Source organism: Python bivittatus, unplaced genomic scaffold, assembly GCF_059951505.1.
Source record: "Python bivittatus isolate LINGU-HERP-01145 unplaced genomic scaffold, Pbiv_v1 ctg000080_np1212, whole genome shotgun sequence".
Taxonomy (NCBI): Eukaryota; Metazoa; Chordata; class Lepidosauria; order Squamata; family Pythonidae; genus Python; species Python bivittatus.
In genome coordinates, this window is record NW_028277035.1 from 58,242,901 (window position 1) to 58,268,408 (window position 25,508).

The window sequence follows — 25,508 nt, forward strand, 5'->3', positions numbered from 1 at the left end:
GAACCTTATGGGAAAATTTGATTCAGGTCGCAACCAATTCGGGTCGCGACCAGAGTCGCGGAACGAATTAAGTTCGTGAACCGAGGTACCACTGTATATTGGTTACAATTAAATGATTCCGAGTCAGTATTTTGCAAAGTCATATATTTCCATAACTTTACAACTACAACAAAATATCCACCAGCTATACAAAAGGATTAAAACAGACAGTAAACATGTGCATTTAATTTAATAGAACTGCACTTCAGTTACACTGGATCCTAGAAAATGGAATTCCCAGTACAACTTCATTGTTCTGCTAATTCACAGAGCAGTCAAATCACTTAGACAACATATTTGCAATCCTCAGACTCCTTTGGTGCATTCTATATCAGGTTCTTTTAGTCTTGCAAATATGTATGGTCTCATGCCTGCTTCTTAAAGCAGGCCTTTACCTATGGAGAAAGAAAAGAGAAACTGATTAAGGTTTTTGTTTGTTTGTTTCCTTTGCCATGGTTAGTGGTGGCTGTTATCTAATAAATTGTTCCAAGACCTAAAAAATACACCTTAAACTTGTTTTACTTTATATAATAATGCACTTTCTACATCCTTTCTGATAAAACTGTTTTGAAACAAAGTCTTTCAAAATATGATAGAGACATAAACTTTCAAAGGAGGAGAAAAACAATCGCATTGATCTTACATAATTCTAAGTAGGAATCTTAATGTTGACTAAAATATGCTTAAATTGTATCTCCAATATTATCTGACATATAACTGAACATGTATTATGGTATTCAACATGAATTAGCTATGCCACTGTAATACAATGGAATTCTAAGAATTCCCATAATGGAAGAATTCTAATAAATGGTTCTGATATGAGATTTTTTTAAAAATGAAGTAGCTAGTTCTCTAAATAAATTGACTGGATTAGGATTAAAGATTAACCTTCATTTTAGAACAGTGTTGTTTACTAAAGAGCTTTAAGTACACTCCAGATGCTGTCCTTTTCTAACAAGGGCAATATATAATGCAATGAAGACCGTTGAACTTGGGGCTTGCCAGTGTACCTGCAATGTGCTTCAACATATTCTCAAAAGTAAATAATACACAGTGGCAATTCTTTGTCAATTTATTTTACTAAACACAATACAGGTAGTTCTCGTTTAACGACCACAATTGGGACCGGCAACTCAGTTGTTAAGTGAAGCGGTTGCTCAGTGAAACTGCAACTGTGCTTATCTTACTTCAGCTTTCCTTTGCTTTACAGACCTGTGACGGTTGCATATGCGAGGACTGGTTGCAAAGTTACTTTTTCATCATTGTCATAACTGTAAACAACCACTGCATGAGGCAGTCACTAAATGAGGACTATCTGTACTAGGAAATCTAGGATGTTACACATCTAGGCTAGATCCATTCCCACTTTCTTAATCTCAAATCTTATTTTATATAGTATACATTTACCTTTTTGAATAAGGACACAAATGAAACAGGAAAGCTCAGCCACTTGGTCTATAAGTATTTAAAATCCTGCAAAATTATTCTTGTAATGAGTATTATAATTTTTCTTAGCTGAATTCAATATGACTTTTGGGCAATGCATCTTATGAAGAAAAAGATGGGTTACCTTCCTCATCCACCACCAGCCATTGGTGGGGGACTTGGACCTCCAAAGTGGTTTATTCGACCCATTCTACGACGAGGAAATCCTGGAGGTCTAAGAGAAGCAAAGATCAATTTTAAAAAGCAACAATTCCTACCTCTGTGCCCACATTTGGGCATCACAGAAGATTAAAAACTGACTTAATGTGAATAAAGTATATAGTCATGTGTACTATTCAACTGGTTACAGATATGATTGTACTTGGATGACTCCATCTGTCACATATTTAGCATTAGACAAGAACAGCAATCTCTTTACTAAAACAAAATAAACCCAAATAACCCATGGTTTATAACTGTTTTATTAGAAAATAAATCAGAATTCCAGTATGCGTGTGATGATAAACAATCCATGAACAGAGCAATTGAAGTTGAAATTCTCCTGGTTGAAGGAACTAAGCAAGAAAAATTATGCAGGCTGGTCTTTCATGAATTTAGCCCTGAATCTTAGAAGACATAATCTGATAAATATTAACAATGCATCCTTTTATCTTTTTTGCACCCAAACTCAACTATACTTAAGTGTGGAAACCTAACTCATAATGGAGATTCTACAGAAGAGCTTGAGCTTTATAAACATATACATACTCTGGCAAAACACAATGACTTTTAACCACTGCAGCCCAATTTCTCACGGTGTACTTCATCTAAATTAAAGTGAAAAAAGCAATACCCTCTTCCATCATCATATCTTGAAGAGGAGGAAGATGTGTAGCCTCTCCTCAAATCTGGGTGAATAATGCTCTGAAAACTAAAGTGAAAAACACTGTTAACTGAAATAAGAATGATCTGAAATATTCAGCATTACTAGAACGAGGTGCAACATTTTAAAAATAACCAAATACTAAGGATCAAGCAATTGGTTGCTCTACCTTCCTTTTCCAAACACAAAAATAGAATTGGAAATAGAACTGAAAGTAAATGCTATTGTTAGCAGATACCCCCCCCCCCGCCAAATACAAAATTTATAAGCTAACGATTAAATGTGATATGATCAGCTAAGTAAATTCTATAAAATAATTTAAGGGTTAAATAAATGAACATAGCCATCCTGTACAAAATCATTATTTTCCAATACTGTGCAACAATGGACTGAAACCTGTCAATATCTATTAAAACTTGGGGAACCCAGCATTAGCTAACCTACAGTTCTTTCTGGATGGAACTATCTAACGCTTCGCCACATCATCCCTTTCTTCATTTGCGACATGAAAAAAGAATGGACAAAATGTCCAAAGACTTAACTTACAATGTATAATATTTAAATGGTATTACAGACTGGTAGATCACATGCTAGCCCAAGACATTTCACTGCCTCTGGAGGACAAGGTAATGCTACCGCTGCATTCCATATGTACGTGGATTATAATAGTAGCTGAATCCCACTTTGTAGTTGGTGAGGGAATGCGATCCACTGGGTCAGAAAACATGCTCAGGTGATGCAGACCAAACTACAATATTCAATTTTTTGCCCCCAGCATCTCACTGCTGTTTCCAGCCACTCTCTGATGCCAGGAAGCACTCTCACATTGCCTATTGGCAGAAGCCTGGCCTTTTAAGGAACAGCCAATATTTTTGAACAAAGGAATGTTAGAAGTTTTATTTTAGAGTTATTTAATCTATCCAGTCTCTTAATTATATATGGATTCAGAGGTGTTACAAACACTATCCAGTTTGAGAGACAACTGTTAGCTCTGCCTTCTCCAGATACTCACGGATACTCCAATGAAGTTTGCAAAAATTGTTAATTTCTCCCAAAATTCTATTATACAAAGAATTCTGTACATAGAGAAACTCAATTCATTTAAACATACCTAAATAACCGTATGTCTTAGATACCAATATAAACAAATCTTATTATGGGTGAAAATTCAGCCTTGTGTTTCATTTCCTTTCACATCTTTTATTAAGATATTCACTGTATATACAGTATTTATCAATTTTAATCAAAAGACTTCACAGCAAGAGCAATAAGAACTAGATCCTTCTAAATATGAGAATTTAAGATTATGAAAGGGGCACCAACGAGTTGGTAACTGGTTGACACACGGTATAAAATGGAAGATGCTTTTTTTATGCCTTTTTATGTTTTTGTTTGTTCATGTATGTTTTGTGTTTGTTGTAAAAATAAAAAAATATTAAAAAAAAAAAGAACTAGATCCTTCTACTTTATAGGAGTTTTGTTAATGAATTTAACTGTAGAATGCTTCCATTATATATGCTAATCTACTCAGGCTTGAAGTGTCTCAAGGGGAAACTGCCTAATTCAAGTTTTTATTTGAGGGAAAAACTTTACTTACAACATAACTATGAAGTCTGCTATTCCCCAGAAGAAGTCGGTTATAGATGACAAACTCCATGGAGCCCGACTCCGGCTATCCAAAACTTGTCCTACAACCCAGATAACAATTATGTCTACCATCTCGAAATAATAATGGCAATAAACATTATATATTATAATGAAAGAGAAAGTTATATTATTAATCCAAAGTTTGTTTACAAGCACGGTCTGTACCCATTCCCTTTATCATTCAAAACAACTACAGTTCAGAAGTGACCAATTAAAATAAATTGATGACATTTAATAAAAAGGCCAGGATCTAAATGGGAATTTAGACCCATCAAGCCTTTGAGTTTGCCTTTTACCTCCTTATAGCAGCAGAACACCCACGTCATCCCACCACCCACTTCTAAAACAGTGTTTAGATATGTATATTCAGAAATAAGGCCTACTGAGTTCAATCATGCTTTCTTCCCTGTAACTAGACACATGATTGCTGCTACCATTCCAGAAGTAATACTGTATGCAATCGCATAGGCTAGTGTGTGAAGTAACAAATAAATAAATAAAACCAGATGACAATGGCAAACTTCTTCCATACTGCTACCAAGGAAACTGCATGAACACTCTGCAAAGCCAAGACTCTGCATTTGATAGGACTGCACTTACAGAAAAAGCATCCTGACCATTCACTTCAGAATTTATGAAAATCTAGAAATTTACCACTAGTTCTTCTCTATCTTTCCGACTTCCTGTGCTGAATCTAATAATCTCTCTGGACTTGCAGCTGTCAGTATGATTTAGGCTGCCTACATAACAGTTTGTGGGGTCAGGTATGGCAACTGAAAATCCTTCCAAGGAAACATACCTCATAGCACGGTCCTACGCATTTTTTGAAAAATTACACCAAATTCAATGGAGTTCACTCCCAAGGGAAGTGAACAACCAAGGCCTAGCCTTTGGGCCAGCATGCTTTTTATTGCTACAAAATAATCAATGGGAAGTATTAATTATAGACAAGATGCATAAAACGACCTGTCTAATCTATCGACAACTATCCTTTTATGCCTGGATTGTTTTATAGCCACCCCAAAATCCTAGGAATAAAGTACTTGAAAAGAGCACATCAGAGAACGGCAAAAGTAGCTAGCTCTCCGCTTCATAAACACTCCCTAATCCAACACAGATCTTCTCCTGCGCAGGCCGCCTTTTTCTCCCCCCCCCCCCCATGAACAAATCACCGACGCCAAGGTCTGAGCATCCTATTTACAAACAACTCCAGATGCAGAATACGCACTTAAGATGTCCGAACGGTTCCTCATTTCGTTCTCTTCTCCGATTTAAATCTGAAATGAGGGTTCTTACTGCAGGCAGAGTGATCGTCCACCGCGCCCCTTTAAGAGTGGTCTTTCCACCCATTTGCCCTCGCATCCACGGGAACTCCTTTCAGAGCGCACTGCCGGGTGGACTCGACACCCAGGAGGAAGCTGGCAGCGGCTGCCGGTTTTACGGATCGAGCCTGTTCCACGAGGCTGTGTCGCGCCTTTGCTGCGCTCCCTCCCTCGAGATCAGAGCCAGGCAAAAGAGAACGCTGAGACACCTGGACGCCCCCCTCCCCCTCCCCCTCCCCCTCCCCACGACACGGGCGCTCCCCCGCCGTCAAAACCTCTGCCTCTCACCGTTCGAAATGTAAACCATCGCGACGACGCCTCGCCTCCGCCCAGAGAGCGCCTGCGGGTCCCCGAAGCAGCCCCACAGTATACTCTCTTGCCCCGCCCCCTCACCAGGAAGTCAGAGCTGGGAAGACTCCATTGGCTGAGAGCTCTGGGACCGGCCGTGGCGTCATTGCCGTTTTCTTCGACCAGGACACTTCCTTTCCCACCCCCTTGCCGTCTCGCCTCAGGACTATAGAGCTAGAAATGTAGAAGGGGTATTGCTTTGTAAGGAAAGGAGATTCGAACGCCCGGTTTCGTATGTTCGTACCACTGTAGTGTATCTCCGCCTGACCAAACGGAGGGTTTGAGTATCAGTGGTTGGAGCAAGGTGCCAAGTGGGAGCAAACGCTAAAAGCAAGGATAGAAATTTGTGCCTAGACTCAACCCTTTTTCATACTAATTTGTAAGAAGGGGTTTTAAGCTCTGAAAAAGTGCCATAGTAATGGCAAAGGCCTGCCTGCCTGCCTGCCTGCCTGCCTGCCATCTATCTATCTATCTATCTATCTATCTATCTATCTATCTATCTATCTATCTATCTATCTATCTATCTATCTATCTATCTATCTATCTATCTATCTATCTATCTATCTATTTTGTCTGTAAGGGAGGCATCCTGTGCATAGATTGAAGGTACAACAGCCCTACAAAGTAATCTATTCTTACTTTGTTTGTTAAGAGACAACGTGGAGCTGGTCTGAAAATCCTAGGTAAAGGTGAACCAAGATTTAGTTTTAAACCAAGATTTTTGAGAAAATACTTTTCCTTGTAACCGAACACAGCTCACTTCCCACTTTCAGCTTCAGGACATGCTCACTCCAGCTGGGACTTTTCCTGTTGGTATGCCCAGGCTCCTTGCAATTATACACACAGTCCTGCCCTGTGCATGTGTCTTGAGAGTCCTTTGACTGCCGTGTCTGAAATGAACAGCAAAAACCACTTACTTTCTCCAAGAACTAATTTCAGAATTTCATCTTTCTCCATGGCCACTCCCTGGACATGGGCCCATGGGCATCCGTGGGAGGCAGGCAAGTGACGAAACATACCTCATAACACAGTAATGCAAAATCGTGACTTATGTACTTGTGTCAGACATTGGAAGGCAAGTACATGAGACTGAGATTTGTTTCATGACATCACTATGCCCATGTTGCTGTTCTGAAGTCCTCATCATTTGCTGCAGATGCCACTCTCTCTAGATGTCATCCTTAACAGACTGGAAGGCTAGCTCTAAGACTCTAGTTTGGAGGTGACAACATATACCTCCTCTTAAATCTTCTTTCTATTAGAGCCTTGGTTAATACGAGGAGGTGCTTCTTCCTTTTCCGCACAATCAACTTCAAATTGAATCAAATCCTGAAAAACTCATTTGAGGGTGTTCTTTAATTTGCCTACATACCACTCAGCAAAGGACATCTCCCTGAATGTCTAGTTGCCAGTTGTTCTTTAGGTGGTTCTTCCATGTCTGGAATTCTTGGTGATGCCCTTTGCTGGACCTTTATAACTTAAAAAGATCATAGACAAAAGATCCACAGTCTCTTGCCTTCAATCATAACATTCTTGTAACTAGATCCCAACTGGTACTTTGTCACCATAAATTTTCAACAAAGTATCATAGATAGCCTACGTTTTTTTAATCTCCCCTGCCAAGTGAAAACGAATTGTGACTTTGGCATGCCCAGTGATATTTTCTTTCAGTATGTCCACATAGCCTTCTTCAGGGATCCATAACATCTGCAGCATTGACTTGGCTGATGCTATCCAGTCTTCCACTTCTGATTCCTCTCTTTGCCTGGATACCCTGAAAAACTCCACAACCTTCCTTCTCTTAGTATATATAGTGGTGCCATTCATGTAGATGTTTGAGCATTGCTGGCATCTTTAGCCAAATATGTTGGTTCTTTATATTCCATCACTAGATTATTTAAGAGCAAACATCATGTTGTCTTCCAGCAACACTCTCCCATCTGGGAATCTCCCTGCGGAACTGCCCACCACACATAATGCCCAAAATAAAATATTGTGTGTGTGTGTGTGTGTGTGTGTGTTTGTGTGTGTTTCCACAGGGCAGAAATGAAAGCTGAAGTAAAATGATGGAGAAATCTAGGATTTAACTGCAATTTGTTTTTTTATGTCTTATCTGTATGCAAGTCAAGTCTCAGCTGGTGACAGTATCTAGCTGTAGGCTAGACTAGGAAAGTAGGAAAAAGAATCCCTTACTACTTCCTTATCATGCCAAGAAAATTACATCACCATGCTCATGAAATCACCGGAGTCAATCTAGAATTAAAGAAGACCTTAGAAGCATATTGCTTCTATCTGCAATTGTTGTCAAAATTTTATCTGGGAGAGATCTGCCAGCCAGCCAGCCAGCCAGCCAGCCAGCCAGCCAGCCAGCCTGCCTGCCTGCCTGCCTGCCTGCCTGCCTGCCTGCCTGCCTGCCTGCCTGCCTGCCTGCCTGCCTGCCTATCTATCTATCTATCTATCTATCTATCTATCTATCTATCTATCTATCTATCTATCTATCTATCTATCTATCTATTCCTGATGTTGTACTTTATTATTAAGATGTTTGGTGAAGCTGTTGAAGAACAGAGTCATTCAATTCTAATTTTAGGTTAAATAGAGGAGATGGGGATACTTTTTGCACCACGTAATATAGTCAAAAACTGGAGTGGCACAAATGTTAGGACTGTAATCTTCCGCACACTTTACAGTAGTTGGGAAATAAGTGCCAGTGAACTCAGCATAAGTTTTGAAAAAAATACTCATAGGACCACATTAGGGAATGTGTCAGTGAAACTATCTGAAAATATTGGCTGTACTGATGCATGTAACTGCTGTCCAAAATCTGTATGTGGGCACTGTAAATCAGTGTGCTGACTGCTGCCATTTAGAACTGTACTGTTGAGCACAAAACAGGAAGCCTAGCAATTAAGGGACAGAACTGCAATGTTAAGTGTAAAAAAGGTGTTTTTACTCATCCGCTATTAAATTTTGAAATACTGTAGTGACTTGAAGACTCCTGTGTTAATAACAAGAACCTTTTGTTAATATCCAGTTTAGAATTGCTAAGTGAACAGTCAGGGGTATAAACTTAAATGGTGCTCTTTGTATGTGGTCTTACCTCTCTTGCTCTCAAAGGAAGAGAGCACGCTATGGGCTCTTAGCTGTAAACAGACAAATAACTCAGGTAACTCGTATTGCCATGTTATTTCCTAAATAAAACTAATCTTTATTTTTCTTTCACACACCCTTAGGAATTCCTTCTTAGAAAATGTATACTTCTAAGTTTAATATCTCTCTCTTCAGACGTTCTTTCCACTGGATAAAGTTGTCTGTTATTCAACATGAACCTACCAATATTTGGATCAAATGTACCGTATGTGAAATGAAACACTTCATTCAAAGCAATGTCAACATCATGTCCCCACAAAACAGACATTCGATGCAGCAACAACTTCCATAGGCATTCATATTACTGGGATGGGAGAGTACTTATGATGAGTTTATGAGTGGCAGAAAAAATAGAAAATATAATGGTATAGGTCACTTCTACACTTTAACTACTAATACATCGGGGAAGCATCACTATTTTCACAGAAATATCAGAAAAAAAAAAGAAATCAAGGAATTAGTTTGGTTCTGATTAACTGTGTAATGTCCACTCTTTCATCTTTTCCTCTCTCTCTCTCTCTCTCTCTGAAAAGGAAGAGTATAGTAGCACCTGGATAACATACTGGTTACAACGCTGCCTTTGACGCAGGAGACCGGGGTTCAAATCCCAGCTGGTACCTACCTTACCAGTAGGGCTCCTTGGGCAAAGACCCCCTAACGCTTCACCTGCCTACCTCAGATATGAGAGTGACACAAACTAAGAGAGTCATACTGACTCAGACATCGCCCGGATTAACAAGGTCCACACCAGATGTTGGGGAACCAGGACAATCTGACGATAAGTGGGCTACTGGAACAAACCATACATGGACGAGACAAGAGAACCTGGAATTGATGGAATGCTACTACAACAGTAGATCTAATGAGAGGGGATATATGAAACGTATGAGTAAACTATGGATGGACGGAAGACCTACAGCCACACTAACTGAGAAACAACTAGTTACCCGACACTTCACCATGGTGAAGAGGAAGCTGCTCTCACAACTTGAAGTAGACCAACTACACATTACATCTCAGACTCAAGAAAACCCAGAAGAACAAGTAGATGTGCAGCCAACATCTGAAGCTGGAATGTCACTGCCACTCTCTCCGTTACAGAGCACAGCAGCTGACATGAGGCATAAGATCATGGATAAAATAGCTGCAGTCAACCCTCAAGACTGATTACCAAGGCTCAGTGGAGAAGTACCATCAGATGGTATGCTAGAAGATGTCAACAGAGCCCTCACAACAATCCCTACCCAAACCAATGAACTGGTATATGTTACACCATGACTCAGACCAATGAACTGGTATATGCTACAGCTGCTGTAAACCTGGAGATGCTTGGCTACATAATTAAGAACAGCAGTACATACCCCCACCCCCACCCTGGAAAATGAGGCTGAAGGCTTAGATCAAGGCAAGTCAGAGAGAGGTTAGTTATCTGCTGGAACTACAGAAGGGTGTGAAAATTAAGGGTAAGACTCAGCTACTGAAAAAGTACATGGGCCTGACTCCATCTGAAGCCCTAGAGACTGCCAGACGAGGGCTCACAGCACTGCCTGCCAGGCTAAGGAGATACACAAACTAAGAGAGTCATGATCCACACCTACTGGGTAAAGAAACTAACAGCAGTGCATGAACGCCTAGCAACACAGATGAAACAGCTGCTAGCAGTAGGCTCCCACCCAGACGGGCTAACACAAGGAAGGACACTGCTGATCATAAAAGACCTCACTGTCAGGTTCAGCCCAAAGAACTCCATGAGACAGTACAGATACAGTTCTGTTGCATTTATTAGCTTCCACCTCCAAGACAGAATCTCTCCAGACTGAATCTAAACTTCCCAAGCCAGCAAGCCAAAACAAGGTAAATTCCTTAGGGTGGTGCCAGTCTCATCTTCTTAACCTTCCCATGCTCCTGCTGGGGGCTAAGGAAATGATTATCTCCCCCAGCGCGGCCTTTATCAAACCATTCCATCACACTCACAAGGGAACAGCACTGTCCAACTACCGGCCAATAACCTGCCTCCCCACAACATGGAAAGTCCTATCAGGTGTCATAGCCACCAAGCTATGGGACCATGTGGGCCAGTACATGAGCACAGCTCAGAAGGGCATTGAGAACAACACCAGAGGCTCAAAACCCCAGTCGCTCATAGATAGAGCAGTTGCCCAAGACTCAAGGTCTAGACAGACCAATCTGAGCACAGCCTGGATTGACTACAGGAAAGCCTATGACTCAATGCCACACACATGGATCTGTGAATGCCTGGCACTATACAAAGTCAACAGGACACTAAGAAGCTTCCTCAAGAACTCAATGGGACTGTGGAAGACAACACTGGAAGTCAACTCAAGACAGCTCACACAAGTAGCCATCAAGAACGGCATATACCAAGGTGATGCACTGTCCCTGCTGCTGTTCTGCATAGGCTTGAACCCCCTCAGCCAGATAATCACAAGGATTGGATATGGATACAAGTTCAAGAATGGAACTCCCATCAGCCACCTCCTCTACATGGATGACATCAAGCTGTATGCTAAGAGTGAATGAGACATCGATTCACTGATCTACCTGACATGGATCTACAGTGAGGACATTGGGATGTCATTTAGACTACAGAAGTGTGACCAGATGGTAGTAAAGAGAGGGAAGGTAGTTAAGGCTGATGGAGTGGAGCTACCAATGGGCCACATAGCAGACATACACACCAGCTACAAGTACTGTACCTTGGTATCCCACAGTCACATGGGAACCATGAGGAGGAGGCAAGGAAGACAGCAACATCCAAGTACTACCAGGGGAAGAGCCAGCTCAATGGGAAGAATAAGATCCATGCCATCAACACGTACACCCTGCCAATCATCAGATACCCTGCTGGTATAGTGAGCTGGCCAAAGCAGGACATGGAGGCTGCTGATGTGAAGACCTGGAAGCTCCTCACATTGTACGGAGGTTTCCACCCCAAGTCCAACACCCAGAGAATGTACACCAGCTGGAAAGAGGGCAGGCAGGGTCTGATGAATGTCAAAGCCACTGTCTTGGACGAAACCTGGAGCACCCAGGAGTACATCAGTAAGATGACACCCAAAGATGAGCTCTGAGAGAATGCCTGAAGCAGCAGCAGACATGGGAGGAAGTTCAAGCGGAGGAAGTACCATGGCAAGACAGGTATGGGATGTACCATCGACAGGTAACTAAGGTGGCTGACATTGGGAAATCGTATCAGTGACTGGAAAGGGCTGGACTAAAAGACAGCACTGAGGCACTGTTCATAGCAGTACAAGAACAGGCACAAAGTACCAAATCCATAGCAGCAGGGGTCTACCACACTAGACAGGACCCAAGGTGCAGACTGTGCAGAGAGGCCTCAGAGACAGTCCAACACATAGTGGCAGGGTGTAAGATGCAGGCAGAAACAGCATACACTGAATGGCACAACCAAGTAGCTGGTGTTGTGTACAGGAACATCTGCACAGTACTGTATATGGGCTAGACCCTCCTAAGTCCAGATGGGAGATTCCACAGAAGATTGTGGAGAATAACAGGGCTAAGATCCTGTGGGACTTCCAGATCCAGACAGATAGGCAGGTACTAGCCAGTCAACCAAACATTGTGGTAGTAGACAAAGACCAGAAGACAGCAGTGGTGATAGATGTAGTGGTGCCAAGTGACAGCAACATCAGGAAGAAGGAGTATGAGAAGCTGAAGAAGTACCAGGGCCTGAAGGCGGAACTAGAGAGGATATGGAAAGTAAAGGTACCCAGTGGTGGTAGGAGCGCTCGGGGCTGTGACTCCTGAGCTGGGAGAGTGGCTCCAACAGATCCCAGAAACAACATTGGAGCTCTCTGTCCAGAAGAGTGCAGTGCTAGGAACAGCTAAGATACTGCTCAGAACCCTCAAACTCCCAGGCCTCTGGTAGAGGACCCGAGATTGAGGAAGACACACACCACCCATAAGGGTGAGAGGGGTTCTTTTTTTTATATTTGAATTCTGTCCTGAGTGTGTATCAGTGTGGGCAGCAGTGAATTCTTTTGTAAGATGATCGCTAAGGAAGGATCTTAGCCTGCCTAGAATACTGTGAGATGTAGAGGGTTTTTTAAAAAAAAATTGAAATGGAAAACTTTCTGAAGCATCTGATTATGCTTCCATTTAGCATATTCATCTCAATATCCCTAATCTGCATAGATATTTGGATACATTATTGGGAAGGGAGAGAAGAGAGATGAAATCCTGCTTCTCCATTTTTAAAGCAATCACCCGAAGCAAACATTGTACAAGTCTGAAACTGCCAAACTTGTTTGAAGTGGAACACTTTAGAAAATATTCTAGACCACATCTCTGGTGTGAGCATGTTTACCACAAAGCAGGGCTTCAGATGCACTTGTGGCAGACTGGCCAAAATGTGCCAGAATTGTCCAATGCTGTCCTTACCTTTAGCAGGAAACACTGCATGTGGCAGAGATACAACTAAGGCCAGTAATCTAGTCACACCTTTTCTATCTTACTAAAAAAAAAAATGTAAATACTTTAATTAATCAAAGTCATAATGTGGGGCAGAGGTCATTATCTGTGAGTATACCTGATGACAACCGTAGCCTTAACAAGGTTTAGCTTTAACTTACATCTTTAATTTCTTTCTTGTCTTCACTTTGCTTACTCCCAAAGGGAAAAACATGTTGGGCATGTGTGTATACATGCATGTATGTATTCCTCTCATGCATTTGAGTCTAAAACAGCAGATATTAGGGGGATTTCTGACTGACTTTCTATTTCATATCAGCTTTTCCAATTTGCTATCAGCCATCCAGATATATTGGAAGACAGTTCCCACCATTCCCCAATAACAGGCCAGGGAAAGGCTTCTTACACTTGGAGTAACAGTTGCTTACCATTTGAGATGTAAGGCATTGATGTCTTTTTCTCCCAGATTTTCTTTTTGTTTCTGCTCCTCCTTCTCACCCCACCTCACCTCAAGGACTTTTGATCTTTCTGAATGAAAGGTACATTTGCATATACTGTAGTCCATTGCCTGGGAACTGCTAATGAATATATCACAATCGTTGCCATGCCAACAGTTACAGTGGTACAGTTTCAGATCATACCTACAGCCTGGTCCAATGGGATCTCCAAATATCATAAAGATGTTAGACTTATGGTATTTATAGTTGATGCAGTTTCAGATGGTGCCTAAACCCACTGATATCAGTGGCTTGGTTTTTATATTACAGTAAGCCAAAACCAACAACACATTACAATGCATGAAACCAGCTATTGGGTTTATTTATTTATTTGGTTTATATCCCACCTTTATTTTGTACAGTTCAGGGTGGTATACATAATGCTCCCTCGTCTTATTTTCCCACAACAACCCCCTGTGAGGTGGGTTGACGTGACAGAGGGCGACTGGCCCAAAGTCACCCAGCCAGCTTCTGTGCCAAAAGGAGAAGTAGAACTCATGGTCTCCCGGCTTCTAGTCCAGCACCTTCACCACTACACCAAGCTGGCTCTATGTAGAGGTGGTCATAAATATTCATTCTTCATAAAACAAAAATCCAATTGATTTAGTGCTTGTTTTTCATTGCTAAATCTGTATACTCACAAGTTAAAGTAGGAGTTCATATTTTATTGAGCAAACTAATGTTATAGAAACATTCACAAGTTTTAAAAGTTTAGTGCTGCTCATTTTCTTCAAAAGGGCCATTCTGGGGTGACCATGGACTTCATTTAGCATGGGGGTGGGAGGAAGACTGTTTTGGACTGAGCAAAAATACAAAGTGGATACTGCTGTGTCATTAATATTAGCAGGAACAGGATTTTCCTTGTTTCACCTCTTGTAATGACCTGATGTGATGGAATGGAATTATGAAGGCCAGGCTCAGGGAGATAAGCGTTTTCTTACATCGCCGCAGGAGCGGGGGAACTTCAAGAGGATGAGGCTGGCACCTCCCTGAGGAATTCACGGTGTTGTGGCTGGCTGGCTTGGGAGCTGGGGTTCAGTCTGGGGAGATTCTTTCTAGAGGTTGTAGCTAATAAACACAGCAGAACTGAATTTGCATTGTCTCTTGGAGTTCTTTGGGCTAAACTTGACACCTGCCTTGCACAGCTCCCAATGCAAGCAACTCCCCTTGGCACCACTGTGGATTCAAAGGAGAGTTTGTTTATTAAGGATTGGTATACAGGTCAGTAGCACTGCTGAGACTGAAGCCGATGCGCGCCAAAAGTTACAGTACACTTATCCCTTCCCCCCCATTGCACTTTCCCCCTTTCTGTCTCTCAGGTTGTCTTGTGCCTGTTGCTGATGATCCCCTTCCTGCTGTTCAGGTTGTCTCACGCCTGTCCCTGATGATCTCTTGGTCTCCCGCTGAGAACTAGACGACAATCCCTTGGCGCCTACCAGCTCTCCCCTCGTCCTCTTAGTATTATAATGGCAGAACCGAAGCAAGTAAGCTAGCAGGACAGTTGCTTGATTGCAGAGGTTCTGACACCTCTCAGTTCAATGGGGAGAGAAGTTAGGGTGTTTCATTAGTCTTTAAATTATCTTATATCTAGTTTATTCTCAGTGGATGGTAGCACCTGGACAAGGTTGGTTGACCTGGAAAACTAAGCAGGGTTGATCCTATTTAGTGGTTGGATGGGGGACTAAGGATTATAAATTAGATTGGGAAATAGAAAATTATAAATTATAACTTAGATTGGGAAGTAGGAAAAAAAAAAAGAAAAAGAAAAGAAAAAAAGTTCCAGAATTGCAACCACTTCTATAATGTTGCCAAGAAAATTGCATGAATGCAACCAGGAGTCAAGCTCGACTCTAGTATGTCTTTACCTTTTTTAGGCCCATCTCAGTTTGCTTATTGCTGCCTTGGAATAGTGGGCACCTACTCCATTGATAGTGATGGGATTCCAAAAAAGGTGCCCAGGTTAAATGTGACTGTGGGGCCTAGGATTGCCTGTTGCTCTTGTGGAAGATTTGACAGCAACTGGTGAGTGCAACTGTAAGCCATGTTCTTAGATGCATTTGATTTTGCATGGAATCAGACTGCTGGAAAGGCTCTACTAGAGGTTCATTCATTCATCTGTTTATTTAATGCCCAAGAGGGGCATTAAAATAAAATGATTGAATATCATATTTACTGTAAAATTTAATGTTTTCCCTAACGTTGTGTGTGTATGTGTGTGTGTGTATTCCCAAGATTTTGTTGTTAATTTTCTTTCCCCCACTTTTTAACACTTTATGTATGTTTAATATTCTATTTATTTCACTTTAAAAAACCCTCCTGCCATGGCTTTCATTGTTTTCATTTGATCTGATTACTTGGTTTCATTTATCACCTTTGTTGGTATTTGATTGCTTCTTAGCTTTTTATGTTGTTGTTTTTTCTTTTTTGTATTTTTAGTTTTACTTTCTTTTAGTTCTTCATTGGAAAAAATTGTAATGTGTTGAAGAAAGAGGTGCAACAGTACAACCTTCTTGTTTAGAAATATATAGTTTCTTTCACATTTAACAATTATAATTTGGTTTTTGTACCTTTTTATCATGGCATTTATGCAACACAAATAAAATTTGAACTTGGAACATCCAAAAAAACACATAACAAGATAATTACAGGACAGAACTGAAAAAAGACTTGCCATTCCGCATTTCATTATGTTTTAATATATGTTTTTCAGTTTGTTATTAGTGTTTTATTTCTGTATAATAACAGTATTTTACCACTGATTTTGGACTCTTTAAGGCTACTATATGTGTTTATATTATAGTAACAGTATACATTTGAGTAACTGCCTTAGCCAGCTGAAAAAGAGGAAGGAAGAAAATTAGCTCTACTTCTATGCTCTAAAATGGAAACTTCATACAGACACACACATTTGCTTGTTTGTTTTGTAATAAAACTTTCCCTATAACTTTACCAGTCTTCCACAAATATGTAACACTTCTACTGCAGTGTTTCTCAACCTTGGGAACTTTAAGATGCATGGACCTCGTCCAGAATTCCCCAGCCAGCATTGCATGATGTAATAAAGCTTCTGACATTTGATGTCTGAGCTGATGTAATGGCATTTGAATAGTCAATTGCCCAGAAAAGTAACACTTGCCATTCCACTTTCCATGAGGGAAGGGAAGACTGTCAGTTTGGCTGGCATTTGCAGAGGGACAGACTGAAGGGAGGAACAGGTCTTGAACCATTAAGGAAGAAAGTTTGGAGACAAGAGGATGAAGTAAGTGTTCCAAATATTTAACAGTTTGTAAAATCAGAACCTGAACCAATAATAGATGGCACACGAGAACTGGGAAACATCTTAAGTTCTGGAAAACGTGAAAGTCTGCTCACTCTTTTGTGCCATTTGGCTGGGCCAATAGCTGTCCTGCTATTGATACAGGATTTTTAAAGACAGAATTGGGAGTAGGGGCAAACTCTGAAAGTCTCAAAGTTTGAGGTCATGAAAGTTAAGTTATGTTTGCTGAGCAGAGTTTTAGAAAAGCCATGCTAGATCACTTCTTGGGTGACTAAAATATCTTGCTAATCTTGACTCGAATAGGGGAACTTCTCCAGTGGTGGCTCTGGCTGTTATTGCAGTATTAAGACACTGCTAGACCATGAAGCCCCCCCCCCCCCCCCCCCCCCGGACCCAAGGCTAGAGTTGGGTTGAATTTGAACAACCCATGTGTTGGCTGCAGTGTCTTCATTTATTTTAAGTGATTTTATACACATAATCTTCCATCCAGTTAATTTCTCAGCAAGAAAGTAGGTCCTTTTTTGTCTGTAGATAAGTCATTATTATGAACTCTACTGCAGACCTTTAGAAATTTTCATTTACTTCTTTAAACATATATGTAAGTGAAATACCACAGTTACCATTAACAGGACATATATATTTGCCACCACAAGTGCAATATAATTTTTGTGTAAGATATAAAGGACTAAGAATTTTCTAATATAACACGTCCCTGAAGAAATCATAAAAAATATTCAGAAATAAGATAGTTTAGTGCTTCAGATCTTTGGTGAGATTGCATCTATCTGCTAGTCATTAAAATAGCCTAGCTTTTTCCAGGTTTCCATGCAAGCCATATATTTGCTTTGAGGGTCAAATTTATTTTAATGAGTGGATATTTTAAATCAGTGGTACTTTTTTCAGGCATACAGAAAAGACCGTAAAAAGTCAGTCTCCTTTAATGGATACCAGAGCAGCAGTGCAATATCTGGGGTGCTTTTCCAAAGCATTTTCAAAGTGAGCCCAACTTGATTCAGAAATGTATCCTTTAGCCACATAGCCGCAAGGTGGCAGCATAAGCGAACATTTTGCACATAACATTTGCTTTGGGTAAATCAAAAAGAGCATTATACTCCATTCTTTGTGTACAAGACTATTTTGTATTGCTTGATTTACTGCCTGACTAGTGAACAGAGTAGTGAATTCTTGACATGTTGTGCAATCCAAAAAGGAGGTCAGGCAGATACAACATAGTTAGAGAACACTTTCTGTTCCCTGCACAGTATAAATCTGTGAGCAAAGCCTGTCTGTGTGGCTAGATATAAAAACAACTTAAGTGCATTACATTAGGGTAGGATTGGCCTGCATAGAAATGATGTGAGTTCCGTACTTAGCATGAAGGATGCCCATACTGAAATCTGTGATTCTTATGTTCGGCGATTATATGAATTTAAACACAGTTGCTTGTTGATAAAAATGAAAATAATTGACTTAGAGAACATGCTGGCTTTTGCTATGCACTTAGGAATAATGGCTGTCACAGGATTAAAGCAGATTTGAATATTTCCCTCAAATCTACTTAAGGAAGTACTTAAGGAAATATTGTTCTGCTTGTCCCCTTTGAGCAGTAGGAAATTAGGTCAGTCCCTACACAATAAACTATAACTATCTCTATTGGGGTTATAGTCAACTATTTATTTACAAATAACATATTGATCAAGGGTTAAGGGATATGATTTCTATGGTTCTGTACCAGAGGGACAGTGGGGTTCCTTCACTGGATCTGTCCAGAGCCATCTGACAGGAATGCTTCAGCTGGAATCCTGCACTGAACAGGAGATTGATCTCAAAACCCCAAATGGCTCTACTGAATTCTGTCATTCTGTGATGCAGCAGAAAATACACACAGGATATATCAGTGATCTGTTTTCCAATGTGGCAAGGAGTATGGCACACATCATCATCACCCTGTCTTTTTTCCAGTAAAAATCTAAAATTTTATTTACAGTCATCAACCAAAGTTTCATACAATACAAAGTACAACAAACCATATGACTGGATTATCATTTAAAATGGTAAGATATAAAGCTAATAGCCTTCTAGCATGAAAGCGATCTATCACGTCCTATTTAAACCTGAAGTTGCTTTATAGCTATCATGATTGAACAAAATTCAGCAACAAATCATAAAATGCCACCGGCACAATTTCCCACTCATTTGGGGGAAGGAACCAAAAAAGAAAAAGTGTACTGAGCTTCCTGTAATCTTAACAGACCTACAAAATGCATTCGTTCCTCATTTCACATTTTATGCAATAAGTCACAACAGAGTAGTTCTATGGGGAAGAGAGGGATCATTTTTGAGGGCTTCGAGGGGGCATCTCAACCACCTGGCCTTCTGAAGCATCCTATGAGGGCATCTGGTGGTGCTGTGATGTCAACAGAAAAGGTACAATTGGCCTTTTTCAGACTTTTTTTGTTGTTGTTGTTCTGAGGGTTAGGAGCAGAATGCCTCCTGGAGCCAATTACCCACATTGCCATCCTTGTAGGTGTTTGAGGGAAAGTACCCATGCAAGTATATGAGCTTTCCTGAGAGTAGGAATCTAATCTGATCACTGCTTAGCAAAGCAGATTTTATAAAGGAGTTTTATTTGAAGAAATTTACATGATGCAAAGCCTTACATCTCGCTATCTGCATCCTACCAGGAAGAGAATCAAGATGTGCGGGTTCTGCGCTTGTCCATGCCTGGAAACAAAGGCAGAAGGGAGTCACCTGAGACTGGCAATCTCTTAGTCCAAGAGTGAGCAGTGCAATGAACAAGGAGGGGACCCTGGGTAAATCTTTCATTCTCTCTCTGTACCCCACTGCCCCTTGTGGTCAGGAGGTTGTGAGATGCTGAGGGGTCAGTACCAGTGAAGTCACACTGTCAACAATAATCACTGTCAAACCTGAAAAATAGCTCAAGTTGCCCACTAACATTCTGCCAGACTTGCACAATACATTGCTGAGAACTGTCATCTATCAACATTTGAATTAGGTTTTTCTTCTTTCCAGTCAAAGGACAAGGAAGAGGATCTTCAAGCAAGCTGGTCAATCTTTTGAATTTTTTTAATTCATGAAATATATATCCAGGTCTCCCTCCCTCCCTCTTATATCTTTTTGTTACTCTATTCTTATATGTAGTTTTCTTTTTTTAAAAAAGGAAGATAGAATGTGTGTCTGATAAATGTAAAACAAATGATGAGTTATCAAATTAAGTACAACACAAGTGTTTTAAAATATGTGTTATGAAAATTAATAATAATAATAATAACAACAACAACATTTATCTTGCTTTTGAAATCATGGAAAACATACTTTCTCAAAACAAGAGAATCTTCTTGCAGCTAGTTCCTAAAATGCTTTTTTGGTTAACAGACTGATTAAGTGATGGACACTAGTAATATATAATGGAACTGAGTAGCTAAGAATTTTCAGTCACAGCAACTTCCAGGATTTTTAACACAATTTCTGATGTTGGAAAATATAGTACATGGAGTGATTGTGCTGCAAGCTAACATCCCATGATGTGCAGATGAATAAATGATGAAAACACAGCCTCAATATAATGGGTGACTAATAAGGTAATCTATCTACTACTGTGGGCAAGATACCCTTAGAAGAAAGGGAGTTGCACTCATAGTCAATAAGAGAGTGGGAAAGGCAGTAATGGGGTACAACCTCAAAAATGACAGAATGATCTCAGTGCGTATCCAAGGCAAACCATTCAATATCACAGTCATCCAAGTCTATGCCCCAACCACTGATGCCGAAGAAGCTGAAGTTGACCGCTTCTATGAAGACCTACAACACCTTCTAGAACTAGCACCAAAAAAAGATGTCCTTTTCATCATAGGGGATTGGAATGCTAAAGTAGGAAGTCAAGGAGTAATCGGAATAACAGGCAAGTTTGGCCTTGGAGTACAAAATGAAGCAGGGCAAAGGCTAATAGAGTTCTGTCAAGAGAACAAGCTAGTCATAGCAAACACTCTTTTCCAACAACACAAGAGACGACTCTACACATGGACATCACCAGATGGTCAGTACCGAAACCAGATTGATTATATACTTTGCAGCCAAAGATGGAGAAGCCCTATACAGACAGCAAAAACAAGACCAGGAGCTGACTGTGGCTCAGATCATGAGCTTCTTACTGCAAAATTTAGGCTTAAATTGAAGAATGTAGGGAAAACCACTAGACCACTCAGGTATGACTTAGATCATATTCCTTGTGAGTACACAGTGAAGGTGATGAATAGATTTAGAGGTTTGATTTGGTAGACAGAGTGCCTGAAGAACTATGGACGGAGGTCCGTAACATTGTACAGGAGGCAGCAACTAAAACCATCCCAAAGAAAAAGAAATGCAAGAAAGCAAAATGGCTGTCTGATGAGGCTTTACAAATAGCTGTGGAAAGAAGGAATGCGAAAAGCAAGGGTGAAAGGGAAAGATATAAGCAACTGAATGCAGATTTCCAGAGAATAGCAAGGAGAGATAAGAAGGCCTTCTTAAATGAACAATGCAAAGAAATTGAGGAAAACAATAGAATGGGGAAGACTAGAGATCTCTACAAGAAAATTGGAGATATGAAAGGAACGTTTAGTGCAAAGATGGGCATGATAAAGGACAAAAAAGGCAGGGACCTAACAGAAGCAGAAGAGATTAAGAAGAGGTGGCAAGAATACACAGAAGAACTATACAAGAAAGATCTTAATGTCCCTGATGTCCACGCTGGTGTGATCACTGACCTTGAGCCAGACATCCTAGAGAGTGAAGTCAAGTGGGCCTTAGGAAGCATTGCTAACAACAAAGCTAGTGGAGATGACAGTATTCCAGCTGAGTTATTTAAAATACTAAAAGACGATGGTGTTAAAGTGCTGCACTCAATATGCCAGCAAGTTTGGAAAATGCAACAGTGACCACGGGATTGGAAAAGGTCAGTTTACATTCCAATTCCAAAGAAGGGCAATGCCAAAGAATGCTCAAACTATCGCACAATTGCACTCATTTCACATGCTAGCAAGGTTATGCTCAAAATCCTACAAGCTAGGCTTCAGCAATACATGAACCGAGAACTACCGGATGTACAAGCTGGGTTTCGAAGAGGCAGAGGAACTAGAGATCAAATCACCAACATTCGCTGGATCATGGAGAAAGCACAAGAATTCCAGAAAAATATCTACTTCTGCTTCATTGACTATGCAAAAGCCTTTGATTGTGTGGATCACAACAAACTGTGGCAATTCTTAAAGAGATGGGAGTACCAGATCACCGTACCTGTCTCCTGAGAAATCTGTATGCGGGCCAAGAAGCAACAGTTAGAACCGGTCACGGAACAACCGATTGGTTCAAAATAGGGAAAGGTGTATGACAAGGCTGTATACTGTCACCCTGCTTATTTAACCTATATGCAGAGTACATTATGAGAAATGCCAGGCTGGAAGAATCACAAGCCGGAATTAAGATTGCAGGGAGAATCATCAACAACCTCAGATATGCAGACGATACCACTCTAATGGCAGAAAGTGAAGAAGAACTAAAGAGCCTCTTGATGAGGGTGAAAGAGGAGAGTGCGAAAGCTGGCTTGAAACTCAACATTAAAAAAACTAAGATCATGGCATCTGGGCCCATCAATTCCTGGCAAATAGAAGGGGTAGAAATGGAAGCAGTAACAGACTTCATTTATTTGGGCTCCAAGATCACCGCAGATGGAGACTGCAGCCATGAAATTAAAAGACGCTTGTTCCTTGGGAGGAAAGCTATGGCAAGCCTAGATAGCATATTAAAAAGCAGAGACGTCACCTTGCCGACAAAGATCCGCATAGTCAAAGCTATGGTTTTTCCAGTAGTAATGTATGGCTGTGAGAGGTGGACCATAAAGACGGCTGAGTGCCGAAGAATTGATGCCTTTGAACTGTGGTGCTGGAGAAGACTCTTACGAGTCCCCTGGATTGCTAGGAGGTCAAACCAGTCAATCTTAAAGGAAATCAACCCTGATTGCTCATTGGAAGGATCAATAATGAAGCTCAAGCTCAGATACTTTGGTCACCTAATGCGAAGAGAGATCTCTTTGGAGAAGACCCTGATGCTGGGAAAGATTGAAGGCAAAAGGAGAAGAGGACGGCAGAGGATGAGATGGTTAGATAGCATCACTGAAGCAATGAGCATGAAACTGAGCAAACTCAGGGAGGCAGTGAAGGGCAGGAAGGCCTGGCGCAATATGGTTCATGGGGTCACGAAGTGTCGGACACGACTTAACGACTGAACAACAACAACAATAAGGTAATCACTAATGGAACTACGGTTTCACATGAAAAACATGTACATGAACCTCCAGCTGATGGCTTAAGTGTAGCAATTTCTATTTCCTCATATTACTTGGGTTATTATGTTATGGCAACATAAACTATCTTACATTTACATAGTAAAAAAGATGTCAGTTCAAATCTTTAAGCCACATCTTGTTTTGAATTAATTGGCAAGTATAAGGTGAGTTATTGCATGATTCTCTGTTTTGTGTTGAAATAATTGTGCTTAAATGTTTATAAACCCAGTACATTCAGTGCATTATATCATGAAGCAATATGATACAAAGTTCATAGAAGATATCCATAGGGAACCAAGATAGTGATGAATGGAATAGAGATGAAGAAGAAGAAGAAGAGGAGGGGGGGGAGGGGAAGGAAGGAACAGATGATAGAGGAAACATTAAGTGGGTCGCTGTTGTACCACCCTAGAAGATCATCATATCTTTCATCTGATATTCAACAGCTCTAATCTAGCCTCCCCTGGTGTAAAAGTAAGTAATTCCTTGGAAATCAAAATTGCCAGCTCAACAGCTCTCGTTGCTAGAGCATACAAAGCCACAGTAAATGCAAACTGCTGGTGGGGCCCAGGAGGAGAGCCTTCTCTGCCATTGCCCTTGCTGCCATCTGGAATACCCTCCCCCCAGGCTCACCCCTTCCCTCCTGGCTTTCCATAAAGAACTGAAGACCTGGTTTGGCAAGCCTGCAAGGGGCAAGAAGATGGGATGGCTGGTGCCCTGATGATGCTCCCTGAGCCTAATACTTTTTAGTTACCATCAATTATCTTGGAAGACACTTCATATTTATTTAGGATAAATTGTTATATTGTATTTTTAATTAATACTTATCTTTTCTGTAAACTGCCCAGAGTCCTTTTTTAACAAGATGGGTGGTGACAAATTTGATAAATGAATAAATATAAATAAAATACAAAGCCACAGTAACTGCAAAGACAGGAAAATGAAATCTTCCTAATAATATTGTACAAATTGATACATTTGAATGTCTTATCACTAAGAGAACTTCAGTTCTTACCTTTCCAGGATGGCAACACAAAACATTTCTACCATCCTACTGTTGTTTTCAATTATATTCTCTCATAAAAAGAGGATATTAGAAGGAGGAGGAAAACAAAACAGTACCTCCTGGATCAGAAGTGTCACAACAAAGGTAAGTACAGTTACAAGTTGGACTGGAGACCACTAGGAAATCTTGAGAAATTGAAAAAAAAACTCCCAGAAGAAGGCAATTGCAAATCATTTCCATATCTTTGTCAAGAAACATTATATGTGCCCAACTCAACCCAAAGGAGACTTTATATTAGACAAAGAGTAGGTGGCCAGGCACTATTCAGGGTTTGGATTACAACATTTGTAATGACTGAAAAAATATTGATAACAAAATATCATAATTTGTCAAATTCTGATTAAGGATGATCTGGGAAGAAATTGAAAACGAAAAGCTAGTATCCTGTTCCCCATATATAAATTCACAGGATCACTATATTTGGAGTGCTGGGTATTTTCTGGCACTTCATCTGAAGAAGACCATCCTCAAGGATGAAGATGCAATAAACCATTAAGCATGGCCTGTTTTCCTCTGAGGAAGAGTTAAGTTTTGTATCAAACCATGGTTGGTCAGTCCAGATGCTTTAGCAAAAGCAGCTAGAAACTCTGGAAGTCTGCCTAGATAGATGAAGAATGGGAGCATATATCAACTCAAGACTTGTTCTCATTCTGATAAACTCTGGTTTAGACATATGATGGCTTCTCAGCCAGTGTAGCTCTGAACACCAGTTGATTGGGGAGCTAGAATCACCAGCAAAATCTGTGCCTTCATGCCTCACTACTTCCTTCCCAGAAAAATATGGGTGGCCAGTGATAAAATAGAACAAATATTTTTGTTTCCCTCTTTCACTATATTTACAAATATTGACTTCATACCTTTACTTAGTTATAAAGTCTGGCATTTGGTGCAAACAGTTACAGCTTGTAAAGTGCAGTTTCTTGTTGATACTTCGTCTCAGTTCAACTGTCACTTCCTAATGCATCAGGGAACACAGTATTATAAAAGTGGTAAAAATAGTGCATTTTTCACTTACCAGTAAGTGTTACTAGAACTAGAAGTCTCTGAGGGAGAATC

At 40.5% G+C, this 25,508-nt stretch overlaps 1 protein-coding gene across 2 annotated transcripts; it reads right to left on the reverse strand.

Annotated features, from left to right (window-relative positions):
* Nucleotides 1-205: 205 nt before the first annotated feature.
* SELENOK (selenoprotein K) lies at nt 206-5,729 on the reverse strand. 2 transcript variants are annotated; one of them, XM_088134186.1, is made up of 5 exons: nt 5,608-5,729; nt 3,948-4,038; nt 2,321-2,398; nt 1,613-1,702; nt 206-434 (listed from the first exon to the last, which is right to left on the reverse strand). In XM_088134186.1, the coding sequence occupies exons 1-5, from the start codon at nt 5,624-5,626 to the stop codon at nt 431-433; spliced, it is 282 nt and encodes a 93-aa protein (XP_087990312.1). In that variant the 5' UTR covers nt 5,627-5,729; the 3' UTR covers nt 206-430. The 2 variants fall into 2 exon arrangements, with proteins under 2 accessions (XP_087990312.1, XP_025030924.1); XM_025175156.2 differs by lacking the exon at nt 206-434 and having other exon boundaries at nt 1,609-1,702.
* Between the last annotated feature and the right edge of the window lie 19,779 nt (nt 5,730-25,508).